We start from the raw sequence: 13570 nt of genomic DNA, 5'->3' as shown, positions 1-13570 counted from the left end.
GCACAGTAACAAGTTCATTAGCTTGCCAGGAGAAGTACTTTTATAATATCTATAAGGAATGGACTTTTTCTTTTTTTAACCCACTTGTTCCACCCATGTCTTTTAAATCAATCAGATAAATTCACCTTGTTTTTCAATGCCCTGAATCCTGATAGCTCTGCACACTTGATAGGTAATTTAATCATTGTTGGTGTGGATGAACACAAGCTCAAATTAGCTTCTGAAAGGCTTAGTCGTCCCGTAGATAGCTCTGCCTTTCCACTTTTATGCAGGAACTGAGCTTCACCAACTGGTTAGCTAGAGGTGTCATTAAAAATTTACAGAAAGAAACAAAGGTGTGCTCCAGCGTCTCTCCTTACCCTTTCTACTGTTACTCCAGCAGACAAAAGGTATGGAATCTGCTTCATGAATAATGAGTCATGTAATATGCATAATGCATTTTTAATGGCCCACAGTAATAACATTGAGAGAGATATTTCCAATCTTCAGACTTGCACCGCGGCCTCTCAGTAGCCTGTTCTGATTCTCCCCAGATAGATCTTCTTTTCCTCCTCTTCGTTTCAAATGCCCCACCTTAAAGCCATGACTTTTTCCCAGAGGTAGTCGCATTTTACCCAAATCAGCAGCTGAGCTGGTGCCCGACACAAGCGGGGCTGGTGAGGCAGGGGGGGGGGGGGGGGGGCCGCCCCCCCGCCATTTCAAAGAAGTTCAGGCCTGAGCTCACCACCGGTGCCCTGAGGTATACCAGTAATTTGCAAGACACTCTCGGGGAAGGCACACTTAAACCAATAAAAACACCCACCGAGTTTCTTCCCTTGAAGAACAGTCCTGTCACCCAGGTTGTGTCCACACTGCGGGGCCCTCCCGCCCCACCAGCGGCTGCCTCCTCTGGCCGCCCAACCCCAGCCAGCAGGTCTGTACTAGGCTCAAACCTCGCCAGTCGTCCTGTTTGAAAATGAGACATTCCAGGGGGCAGGCACACATTGCTGTTGTAGTTTTAAAGGTAAATGCCGGTAACTGAGCCCACTTGGGGCCTGCTGGAGTAAGGCCTGCCTGCAGGGAGGGAGGCTGTGCCTGGCAGGAAAAGGCCCTCCTGAGGGCAGAGGGGCTGGCTGCTGCACCCCGGCTGCCTCACGCCCGGTACCCCTGGCCAGTATTCACTCCACCCACAACAGCAGCTTCCCTGTAAAACAAATATCAAGCATCGCCGCAGGGGCAGCCCCAAGCCTACCTGTGCCACCCGCTGAGCCGCTCCTTGGAGCCTTCCCTGGTCTGGGCAGGGCCCAAGGCATCACCAGGCCTTCCCCATTACCACTTAGTCTCTTACACTGATCTTCCGCATTAATTAACCCAGCATAATGGGCCTAATGTGGTCTTCACACCTGGCAGCTCCTGTGTGCCTATGCTGCAGCCTCTCACCCTGACCGCTGTGATTGTGTGCCATGTTTCTGTCTAATAAAAGCCCCATCTGTGAAGCCTTGGTGTGAGCAACTGTGTGTGGAAGAGCTGACCCCTGCCCAAGCGGCATGTGCTGGGTTAGCCCTGCAGAGATATGCTTCAGCCACAGCCTGCAAGGGCAACCCTGTGAGGAAGGGGCTGCGGCTGAAGTTCTCAGAGGTGGCAGAAAGCATAAGCACAGAGGGACCTGGGCGGCACCATGGCAGGTGGAGTGCCAGGGCCCTCGGGTGGGCAGGGTGCCCCAAGGGCTGGGCCAGCCCAGTGGGGCAGAGGGGGCCTCTGCTCACTGGTTTTATCCAGAATAGAAGTAAAAACAAAGCTGGAAACAAGAGTATATATCCATGTGGGCACACAAGGTTATGTGCACATGTAAAAGCCCAGGCTGCCATGCTGTGCTCTGCTGGGAAAAGGACAAGGGACCCCTCCGTCATCCTCCTGCTTCTTTTGTATGGGCTGCGACTGCCAGATGGAGCAAGCCCTGCTGATAAGGCAGGCAGGCAAAAGGCAATTCTGTGAGTCCCAACAGGCTTAAGTATAAATGACGCACCTGCTGCTCAGGTGTCCCTGCAAACTCCCAGGCACAGACATTTAATCTTGCAGGAGGACATTCAAGTTCCTCCTGGGCTGAGCAGGGACTTCTGGCAGTCTACATTTCCAAAGCAGACACTTAAAACTGTTGTTTCCTCTTTTATGGTGATAGTCCTAAGCACAGTATACCCCAGCCTTCAAAAGAGTGAAGTGTTTAACTGAAATCAGTGAGAGCTGGACAAATAAATATGACAGTGGTGTTCTTTAATCACCAGAGCCCTTGTGCAAATTCTGCTGTGTCTGCGTTCCCTCCTCGAATGCTGTATCCCTGACCATCAGTGTGGTGTATCGTTGTAACGGCTGACATTCACAAATGTGCTCAAGTTGCATATTAAATAAAAATCACTCTGGACCATCCTCAATACTTTATTAACTTAAAACATTGTTCCAATAAATATGTACCAATAAACATAAGACACTCCATAAAATCTAAATAAGGACATTTACAAACCTGTCAACAAAGTAAAAACAGCATTTTTTTAACTGAGGTACATGCAGGGTCATTTAAGGCAAATTCAGTCAATTATACTTTTATGATGATTCCTGCCCACCTCAGTTGAGTTTCCCTTTAAAAATTAAAAAAAAAAAAAAAAAACAAATATACAAATGATGCTATTGAGTAGCTATTTTCCAGTTATTAGAACAAGCCCAGAGTGCGGAAGCCAGTAATGGTTCTGGACAGAAAGTCTGTGCCTCCCCAGTGCTCCTGCCCTCCTCAGTCAGGATCACTTATTGGATGGGTTTCTAGTTATAAGGCATAACTCTGTGCTTTGGCTTTTCTACTTGTCTTTCACAAGCTTCCTTCTCCCCAGTGAATGTAGCAAGAAGTAACCCCCCATGCCTCAAACACACACGCACACAGCCAGGCATTGCACAGACAGAGAGATGGCTCTGGGAGGATAAAAAGATTGTCTCTATAACTGTTAATGCAGCTCCTGATTTGCACCAGAACAAGTGAGAGCAGGATCAGGCCCAAGCTGGTACCTTTGCTTGAAAACCAGCAAGATGTCAAACTGCACAGTTCAGGCCTGATCCTCCAGGTTTTCCCGACAGGAAACCAAGAGTGAAGCCATACAGCACTGAAACTCAATCAAGGCAAGCACTCCCCACACACATGCTGATGGCTCTCTGTCATTACCATGTAAACACTGTTATACCCATGTGTCCCTGCAAGGTGATTCGAGCTACTGAAAACTTCAGGGGGTTCATCTTGGCCATGGGAGAGATATTTTCCAGCTTACAGGTATTTGGTAGCTTATCCATCTTTGGAGTATCAGGCTTCATATCTAAAAGGCTTATTTTCCAGTGTTATTTCAGAAACAGAGAAAGGGAGAGAAAGAGAGAAACCCCAGCCTTTAATTTGCACTTTCACAGTCATTCAGGCTGAGCTGTCAATGCATGGCCCTGTCCTTTCGTCTCCGAGCTCCTGGTCAGAAAGATAATCCCAGGGTCTGTGCTCAGGACAGGGCTCAGGTCCAGCGGGGAAGCCAAGGGAGTCTGTTCTCATAGTGTTGTAGGTGCTTTCTCTATTGCAGCTGGGACTCATTTCAGGCCATGCTGTGTCTCCCGGTGTCTCCGTAAATCCACCTTTCGTTGAAAGCCTTTGCCACACAGATCACAGCCAAAGGGCTTGAAGCCTGTGTGCTTCCGACTGTGGGTGATGAGGTTGGAGCTCTGACTAAAGGCTTTTCCACACACCTGGCACTTGTGAGGCTTCTCACCTGCAAACAGAAGGCGTGAGAGGGAGAGAGAGAGAGTGTGAAAGAGGCAACACGCTGCTTACGCAGGACCAGGGCAAACAGGAAATGCACACTGGGCCTCTGGGCCTTAGAGCTAATCAAGTGATTCCTGTGTGATTACCAAAGAAGTCATTCTTATAAAAAACATGCAATTGGGAGCCCCGAAGCATTAGCTGAGCCTGCACTGCAGCTGAGCAGGCCTGGACTTAGCTGCACCTCCATCGGCCCAGTATAGTCCTGGGAGCGGCCTGAAGCACAGACTGCTCCCAGGACACCGTAACTCGTGAATACATTTGGCTGCATGGGCTCTGTGCAATTTAAACTGGTTTTGTGTCCTAGAAACATCAGGAACTCCTGGAAGGACCCCCAGGTCATGCTGAATGCCTGACATCGATTATTATAGCATCAGCATGGGGGCAGGTGGATGGAGGTTGTTAAGCCAAAGCCAGTGAGCTGGGGTCTGTCCCCAAGGGAGGTATGAGGGCCCTTAAGTGAACCCTGAAGGGCAGGGTTCATCCAGAGATCTGCTCTTCTCCCCGTTCCCCACACTGAAACACTAGCAGTCACCCCGAGCCAGCCCTGAAGTTCTCCTGCAGGCAAATAACGTAAATGGAAATAAATCCAGCCTCCGGAACGTCTCCTACTGAGGGGTCAGTGGCAAAACTCCACTGGCCTCCATGGGAGCAGGATCTCAGTGCATTTTCTTAGTGTTTATTATCAAATAACGGGTAAAAGGGAACCCAACCACAAAACCAAGCCTGATTTTCAGAGTGGCTTTGCACCTGCAGAGCCCACTGACTTCAGCTGGAACAACAAACTCTTAGCATGTTTGAAGATCAGATTCTTAGAAACATAAAATAATACAAAATGTGCTGGAGGCTCAGTTCACAAGTGTATGCTGCATATGAAAGGGATCCCTGATTCAGTTAAGGACCTGGTTTTATATTAGCAATTTAAAAGTCCAGGCACAGTTTCTGATCTCACAACAAAATAATGGTTTTGACTGATTCAGAATTTGGCTGAAATTCTACTTAATCAAGCATCATTTGAAAAAGTTACTATGGAAATACTTTTTGTGTTACTTCCTAAATAGTTCATTTTCATCCAGCAAACATCTGGTGGAATATCTTTGTAAGTAACATTTATTGTTCGCTGCTTGTCATCCAGAAAAGCCACAACCAGGCAGCGCTACATATAATGCCATCTTTCTACACGTTTGCCATTTTTAGGCTTCACCCTTGATATCTGCTAGTGGTCACTATCAGGAAACAGGATTTTGGTCATCTGAACCTTGGGTTTGGCCAGTACAGCTGTTTTTTTGTGTCTACAAATCCTTCTGTATCTCACACATCATTCATTTCCCTCTAATTTAAGTGAATGGTGCAGGTCTGAAAGGCAAGATTTTCTTTTAAAGATTTCTGATAAACCTGCCTTCTCACTGAATGATACTTTCAAAACAATTTCCTTCAGTGATTCACCTGCACTTTATTAATTTCCATGTTTATTACTAACAGTGAAACTTGAGAACTCTGCACCTCTCCTTCCATTCTGTATCAAACTGCAGCCATTTCTCAGAAAGTCCGGGTGGAAGTGCAGACAATCTCTGAACAAATATTTAGACTAAGAGTTGGACCCTAGGCCCTCCAGTTTAGTGTTTGATCTAGAGGAGGAGACTCCTGTTGTTCCTATTGTAAATTGGTAGATCCTGCAAAAAGAAATGCTGCAATCAAATTCACCTGTCATTTTCCAGGCACCTCAGCTGTAAATCAGCGCTACACGAATATAATACTCTACAAATCATCTTACACAAAAGCCCTTTGAATAACCATTGGTGGATTCTATTAAGGGAACACTGATTGGATTGTGAGGATTTGGGTTATTTTGCAGCTGCTGTTCATGAAACCACATTCAAATCACCCTCCTTTGCATGAGTAGAGCTCAGATAGCATGAACAGCAGCAGGGCAGTGAGAAGCACGGGGAGGTACATCTATTGTCCCAGCTGAGGAGGAATGGACTGCTGCAGAGAGACCTCTTCAGTGACCTGCCCCCACAGTTGGGGCTGAACACCAGCAGCTGCAAGGCTGACCTGTGTGAATGAAGGTGTGTTTCTTCATATCAGATTTCTGGTGGAACCGCTTCCCACAGTACTGGCACGGATAGGGCCGGGTGTCCGAGTGGATGAGCAGGTGGGTGGACAAAGTAGAAGATCTCTTAAAACTCTTGCCACAAATCTTACAATCAAAGCTGCGTTCCTGCAGAGAGAGGAGCCCACACACACACACGTTACACCACACCAGCGATCCCACCAGCAACAAACTGCCCGGCAGCACATCAGTGTTGCCCCTTCTGCCTTAGCAAACACTTCCACTTCTCCAGAGAGCTGGACTGGCCTGAGGAGACGCTAACACTGGTATGATAGCACCACATGATAAAAAAAGATAATGCACCCTCTCCCAGTGCTGTGCACTGCTCCTCACAAAAATGTAATTGAACAGCTCTTCCTGCTGGCAGGAATGGCCAGGTGGGAGCAGCTCTGACCGACCGGGCAGAGTCCGCCTGCACATTTCAACAGGGGCCCAAGACATGATCACTCCACTGGGAAGCCCAACAGCTGCAGCACTGTTCAGAGGCCACGTCTCCACTGTACACAGGGAATTGGGTGCTGAGGTCTGCTTGGCTCTCCTGGGAAATCTCTGTGGCAGGCTGACTTCTGCTGGCAGGGTAGCAACTAACTGCTTATTTGTAGTTCCATTATAATTCAAGTGAAAGGTACCTAGACCACCTGGGGAAAACAGCTTTTTGGCTTACTACTTTAACATATCAAACTAAATGCATTAAGACCTTGCTGTCTCCTCTCCCTCACACACTCCTCTCCACCACTTTCTTCCACCATAAATCATCTCTTCTTTCCATCCCTTAACTACCATCACACCTTCCTCTTCCTGCTATACTTTCATATAATCACCTTAGTTTATTTGACTTTTAATGCACTCTCCCTGAAACATTGTCCCCTCCATGGACACAATATGCAGTGCTGCTCTTTTCACCATTATTTAATGGGTGATGAGATATTTCCCCTCGTTGTGTGCTCTGCTGTTGCACACTCATGAAACTGTAACGAAAACAGTTAGCAAAAAACCACTGCTGTAACTCTATCCTCCAAAAGCCAATCTGAAGAAGGAAGATTTGCCAGGTCAAGTGGGTGGGTGAAGGGGAAATATGGCACAATATCAGCAGGTGGAAAATGTTACAAGTCCTCCTACCAAAATTAACTACCATATTCTTTTGGTGTGTGACTCAGAGTGTGTCGAGACGGGTGAAGTCTGTGCTCTATACCTGACTGGTCGTTCAGATGTTCCCTGCACAGACACAATGACTACAAACAAGGGAAGACTCACTTCTTTGGGGGAGGGGAGGAGAAAGAATGAGGAGAGCTGCGTCGAAAGAAAGCACAGTGAGTTGCTTTAGCTGTTAAAAAAAATCCACATCCACATTACAATTTCCAGCTCTGAGAGTGAAAATTTATTATTTATTATCTGTTACTTCTGGAGTGCCGAAAGCACCCGTTGCTTAATACAGACACACACCAAGGTCTGGGGAATGGAAACAAAGCCTCTGTTCTTTGATTTGTTGATTTGCTCCTTTGCTCACTAGCTGCCCACCCTTTCCTCTGCCTCCCACCATATTCTTCACCCACAACTGCCCACCGCAGCCCTACCACGTTCTCTTCCTCTCCTCAGTTTAGATGCCCATCTACTGCCCTGTGATTGCCTTCATGGCCTCCCCAGTGCCAGCTGAAGCGAGCAGCTGGCCCTGGCCCTTGGACCTTCATCCTGGCAGTCCGCCCCGCTCTCACCTGTGAGTGCACAGCCTTGTGCTGCTCCAGGCTGACTGCATGGCCGAAGGTCTTGCCACACATGTCACAGGCAAAGGGCCTTGTGCCACTGTGTGAGCGGCGCACATGTACCTCAAGGCCATGCGGCGTGGAGAAGACCTGAGGGGAGAGAGCACACAGGGTCAAGCTTGCCAGGGAGAAGGGGCTGGGAAAGAGTCATAAGCAGTGTGGGAGAAAGGGATCCCTACCTTGCTGCACTTGACACACTTGTAAGAGCCAGTGCTGATGAGCAATGGGCGGCACAAGAGGTCCGACTCCACTTTGATGCCACCTGGCCCCTTCTCTTGCTGCAGCCCAGGCTGCGTCTCAGCATAGAGTCCGGGTGCTGCTGCCGGCGGCTGCTCAAACAGCCCCGGGCCCGGGGAGCCGAAGTCACCATAAAGTCCAAGGGAAGAGCTACACTCTGCACCGTAGAGGGCAGGCTCGGAGCCTCGCTCGCAGAAGAGCCCCAGGGCTGAGGTTCGCTCCAGCGTTGGGCAGGGCCTGTAGCTTTGCACAAGGTGCCTCAGCTCAGAGCCACCCAGGCTGTTCCACATGTACGGTTTGAAGGGCACCGAGAAGGGGGGTGCTTCATCTAGGGACGGACACACAGATCGTTCCGAGGCTGCGGAAACACAAGGGCATGGGAATTAGTGCGCTTCACAATCCAGCCACTATCATGGGGCAGAATCGTCTCAGCACTCAGACTTGTGCCCAGAGCGAGACCCCCATACTGCACATGAAGGCTGCCCTTTCATCTTTAATGGGAGGAGATTTTATACTGCACAGTAGGGTCAGTGCATCCAGTACTACCTACTCACCTGCTGTCCCAGCCAAATTGTTTAAAGCAGCCACCAATTTTGTCTACCTCCGTTTCTGGGTGCCCAGGTGTGTACACACTGATCTGACTGTCAAGACACTAAACAACTCAATCTGCAGCTTCCTTTGGTTTTATCTGCAGCTCCTCAGAAAAGTGTATCTACTATGTCCCAAGATGGTCATCAAAGCTGACAGTCCAAATGTTTAGGCTCTGATGTAGATCCCACACATCCATATAGCAAATACAACATTATGGAGGTGCCAGAAGGAGCAAGAGTGCCGAGATTTACCTGTTCAACAAAACTAAAAACTGCTTGTTGCACAATTTAATGCCCAAATCTAGTCTCTCAACTTCATGCCACAACTGTCCGTAACTATATTACAGCATAATTGAAATAAAGAACAGCTTCTGAGGTGCTTGAATGTCATGCCTCACTTTATCGGAAAAAAATAAAGTAAAATCAGTCCTCATCTGAAATAAAATCACGGTTGTTTCAGATCGCTCTGAGTTTCTCTAAGTAAAGAAATGGAGTCCACGCAAAACATAGAGCTTTGCAAAATCATCGGTATAAAAACTGAAGACACAAAAAGATTTTCTTTCCTAGCAGTCATAATCAAAGCGATCTTCCACCAGGACAAGCTCAGATGGTTTCAGTTGGCTCTAACAGGCTCACCTTTAGCAATAGCATCTGACCAAGGCAGCGGGCACCATCACCAGAGATGAATCACACTTGGGAGGCCCATAGCAGAGTCCAATGCAGTGGCAGGAACACAGCCTTTGAGATCAGTGTCTAAAGGCACAAATGCTCAGGGAACCTCGCGTAGAGGAAAGCACAGCTGGGCAGGGAACATGAGGTACCAGACCCCAACTGTGTCTGCCAGAGATGCTGATTAATGCCTGAGGTGCTCTGCTTTCACTCTTCATCATGACAAGCAGCAGCACTGGGAGAGTCAAATGTCTCCACAGGACAAATGTTTTAGTGAACCAAGGAAAAGATGAATCAGTTAACTGCTGAAGTGCCGATGCCTTCACAGAGATATTGGCATCCCTTACAACTTGGGCTTCCAGAATAACCTCCCTTACCCACCCACAATTGCCCTCTTGCTTTTTCTCATTCCTGTCAGCTCACAGCTCCCATGGCTTTCTCAGCCTTGGAGGGCAAACCAAGCAACCAACCTATCAGGCAAACCAAGATAATGAGGGGTGGGCTAGGGAAGGAAGGCATGATGTGTTAGGATATCCATTTGGATAGGCAGATGGTCACTGAGGGTTACAGAAGGGAGTGGGAAATGAGGTGAAAACTGAGCTTTGAATGACTTGATTGTTTCCTATCCTTTACATAATTTCAGATGTTAACAGTCTCAAATTCTTCCATTGAAATTAGCAGTTTTTTGGTTGGAAATATATGCGCACAGACCAACTGGGACATTTGAACAGAGCGATGAAATCAAATTAGCTGACATGGTGCTGAGCATGATTTTTCCTGTTCTGCACTGACTGCAAAGTTGTGGTCAGCATCACATCATCAATCTTGTGTCTTTGCAACCAGTTTCAGTGTTGCCATCTCTCACGATTTTATCACAAGATTCAAAACTATCTTAAAGCCTCAGCTCTTGAAACTGCATGAATTCATCAGCTTTCCTTTTGTTTGCTTGTTCTTGTTGTAACTTTTTTTTTCCTCTTAAAGTCAACTTCTAGCCCAGACTGTAAAGAAAAGCATGAAAATGTAAACCCTCAATATTTCAACACTAGAACTGAATATCCATAAGGTATTACTTACAATCTTGATTTCTAAGCCAGTCCGTTGAGTGAGAGGAGAGGGAAAGCTGACCTGATTTTTGAGCCCTTGGAATTGGCAGCATGGGACACGGTAAACACTGCACCACAGATCAGTTCGCGTGTAGTGTTCCTTCCATCACCTCACATGCTTTGGAGACCTCTCAAGCACAAGTGCAGGGGAGCCACTCACGCTGTACTTCTCAGGGGCAAGCTCAAGCCATCCAAGCCCTTTACACAGTGTCAAGGTGACCTGCAAGCCTGCTCTGCCACACTGCAGGACACTTCTGTGTCTACTTCTCCTCCACTCCACAGCATTTAGGTCTCCAAGGGGTGAGCAGGGAGGGAGAGACAGATTCTCCCTCCTCTTCCTAGCAACTCTGTGCAGTCTTTATATAGACCACTTCTGGGAGAAGAAACACCAATGCTCTTTTTTGAAGGCAAGGCAAACTCAATCTGAAATGGTTGGGAACAGATTGATATGCACAGCAAAGAAAGATTCAGGTGTCCTCCTCCAAAGACCACAAAACACCACGCTCTCTGCGCAACTCCATTATACCCAGTAAAAGGCTCCCTCCAAGACTGTAACATCAATAGGCTCATCACAAGATACTAATATACTGCTGCACTGAGCTATCAGGTACCTTCGGTATATGCAAACACATGTGATTACAGACACACATAGAAAGTGAGGTTAAATAACAAAGTGAATTGCACTGATGGAGTCAACAACATACTAGAGTGTTAACAACGCTATAAAGGTATTGTGTCTGTGCATGCCTGTCTGGATTGGCAGCACAGCACTCAAAGACAAACCTGAAATCTGGCTTTCACTGCGTACTGAAGTGCAGCCTGCACCTATGTTCACTTCTAGGGATAAGGGGATGATAGTACTACTCACCGCACCTGCCCTGAGCATGATTTAGAAACATCATTTCTCATCTGCCCTGCCTGTCAAAGCACAGAAACTGTGCCACACCCAGACAAACACAATCATAGAAATCCAGCCTCTCACCAGTGCGTCTTCCAGAAGTGACCTAGGCACAAATTCCAGCTTTGCATTGAATCCGACAAAGCAGCAGAAAGGCAGAGGGGTTGTGGGGGGGGAGCTGTGGGAGGAAGCCCAACTATCTAATCCTGCTGCCACTGCGTTCATCATTAACGTAACAGCACCTCTCTCAATGCACTGAGGTTCATTTAATAAGGCTCTATCCTTACAGCACTTGGTTGGAGTCCCTTACCTTCCCATTCCTCCTGTGAATGGGATCAGAAAGTCCCAGGACCACCCTCCCCCACCCCCCGAAAAATCTTGATCTGGGGATGTCACCCTCATTTTGCAAAGACACCTTCCCTGGGTAGCTGGGATGGTTAGCAGGGAGCTAACGAATCCCACACTGGGGGAAGAAACGAGTGGGAAGGAGGAAAAGGCAGAGCAGCCCTGATAAATACCTGCTCCATTTTGCATCTGTCTTTTAGACACCTCATGAAAACGTTCTGGTTCCCGTGCAGAAATTTTAATGATTAGAGGAAGGAGGAGCAGGACAAATTCGTTAGAAAAAAAATCACACACCCTGCTACACTGTGTGCAGAAATATTAGCAAAAGAGAGACTGCTACATTCCTGCATTTTGTCTGGTCTGTCATTTGCACAGACTGAAACTGTCCCGTGGCTGGCTGTGATGATACTGGGCAGCATTTCGAATGTCCCCTCGAAGGGCTTTAGGACTCTTAAAAGAGGGGGAGGCTTTAAAAATGCAAACCCACATCATTACAGTCAGCCGTTGATATGCAAGGACACTACAAAGACGAAGGGGGAAAACCAGTGGGGAAACGGGACCAAGTATTCGTTTGCTGGCATCTGCTGTCATTCGGTAAAGCCGAGACAGTTTTTCCTTTGCTGAGACAGAAATTGTTCTTTTTTCCAGCTGTCACTTTTTAACCGAGGCAATAAAAAGTGTTTTTATATATACATATTTTTGTTATAAAATGACACCATTGTATTTTTAAACGAGATAAGTATTCGCGCCAGGCTGGGGACAGCATCTCCCACTGCTCCAACCACATCAAAGGCAGGACGAGGGAGCTAGAGACAGGCACTGCAGCCATAAGTGTGAGTTTCCTGGATTTGGGGTGTTTAAATCTGACCATCATTATTTTCATCTGGTTTTTACGAATGCGTTTTTAGGAGAGAGAGAGAGAGAGAGAGAGAGAGAAGGGGGAGAGGGAGGGAGAGATCCTTTTTATAGGCAAGACGCAACAAATAACCTGGAAGGGAGTTAGGGAAAACGTCTAGCAGGTAGTACAAAACACAAAGTCAACGCTGTTTACTACAGGTATATAGGTAGCCAAGTAGAAATTTTTACCGTCTTAAAAAAAATCTAAACTCCGGGTAGCAGGACCCTGTAGGAAAATGCCGGGACCTTTAAAACATAAGCGGCTTGCCTCTAGCAATTAATCAGAAACCAAAAAATCAACGCCCGATGGCATCACAACTTTCCCACAGCCTGTCACCCGCTGCTCCCTTAGCAGTGGGAGATGGGCTGGAAAAGCAACCCGAGAGAGAGAACCCAAAAACGAGTGGGAAAAGGCAAATCTGTCCCTTCCATTAGTTTTCGACGGTGGCGTCCAGCCATGAGACATTGCCCCACGGCACCAACACAGACACGCTGCGGGACCCTCTCGCCCCGGTCCTACCTGGTGAGACGGAGGGCGAGGGAGGTCTCCAGAAATCCTCAAACTCGGACACCCTGTCACAGACGCTGCCCTCGCAGCTGGGCGCGGACTCGGTGGTGCCATCGGCAGCCTAGGTAAGGTGGGATTCCGGGGAGAAGCGCCCCTGGGAGGGCTCCGGATCGGGCAGGACGGTGCGGCACAGCCCCGTGTCCTCGGGGATCTTGCTGTCTGCAGGGAAAAGGGGGCGAGAGGCTCCTCAGTGCGGGTCCGTGGTGGGAGCCAGCCACCTCCCGCGGCAGCCCCGCTCCCTCCAAGGTTTGCTGCCGGACTCTCTCCAACCCCGCATCAGCCCCTCCGGCGTCCCGCAGGGGCTGCGGTGCCGGGGGAGGGCCGCACAAGCTACCGGCCGGTGCTGGTGCCGCTGGCAGCGGGTGCTGCGGGGCGGGCGGGCTGTGTCCGCCGCAAGCGAGGCTGCGACCGAGGGACTCCTACCTGCACAGATCTGGGCTAGCACCGTCTCCAGCCGCAGGCTGTAGTCCTCGTCAGCGGAGCGGGGCTGGTGGTAGCTGTGCGCTTTCTTGCTCTTCACTAGGAAGGACCTCGGCATGGTGGGGTGCTGTCACGGCAGGCGCGGCTGCACTC

The 13570-nt window shown here is 48.5% G+C and overlaps 1 protein-coding gene across 1 annotated transcript; it reads right to left on the bottom strand.

The window, feature by feature from the left end:
• Nucleotides 1-3222: 3222 nt before the first annotated feature.
• Nucleotides 3223-13535, bottom strand: GFI1 (growth factor independent 1 transcriptional repressor). The gene is given in 6 exon segments (XM_009290469.1): nucleotides 3223-3767; nucleotides 5873-6038; nucleotides 7643-7780; nucleotides 7870-8285; nucleotides 12950-13100; nucleotides 13389-13535. Coding segments are annotated over 6 exon segments (1197 nt in total). The 3' UTR covers nucleotides 3223-3588.
• Between the last annotated feature and the right edge of the window lie 35 nt (nucleotides 13536-13570).

Source organism: Aptenodytes forsteri, unplaced genomic scaffold (assembly GCF_000699145.1).
Source record: "Aptenodytes forsteri isolate BGI_AS27 unplaced genomic scaffold, ASM69914v1 Scaffold237, whole genome shotgun sequence".
Taxonomy (NCBI): domain Eukaryota; kingdom Metazoa; phylum Chordata; class Aves; order Sphenisciformes; family Spheniscidae; genus Aptenodytes; species Aptenodytes forsteri.
The sequence above is the reverse complement of the archived record's forward strand: the minus strand, read 5'-3'. Positions and strand labels throughout refer to the sequence as shown.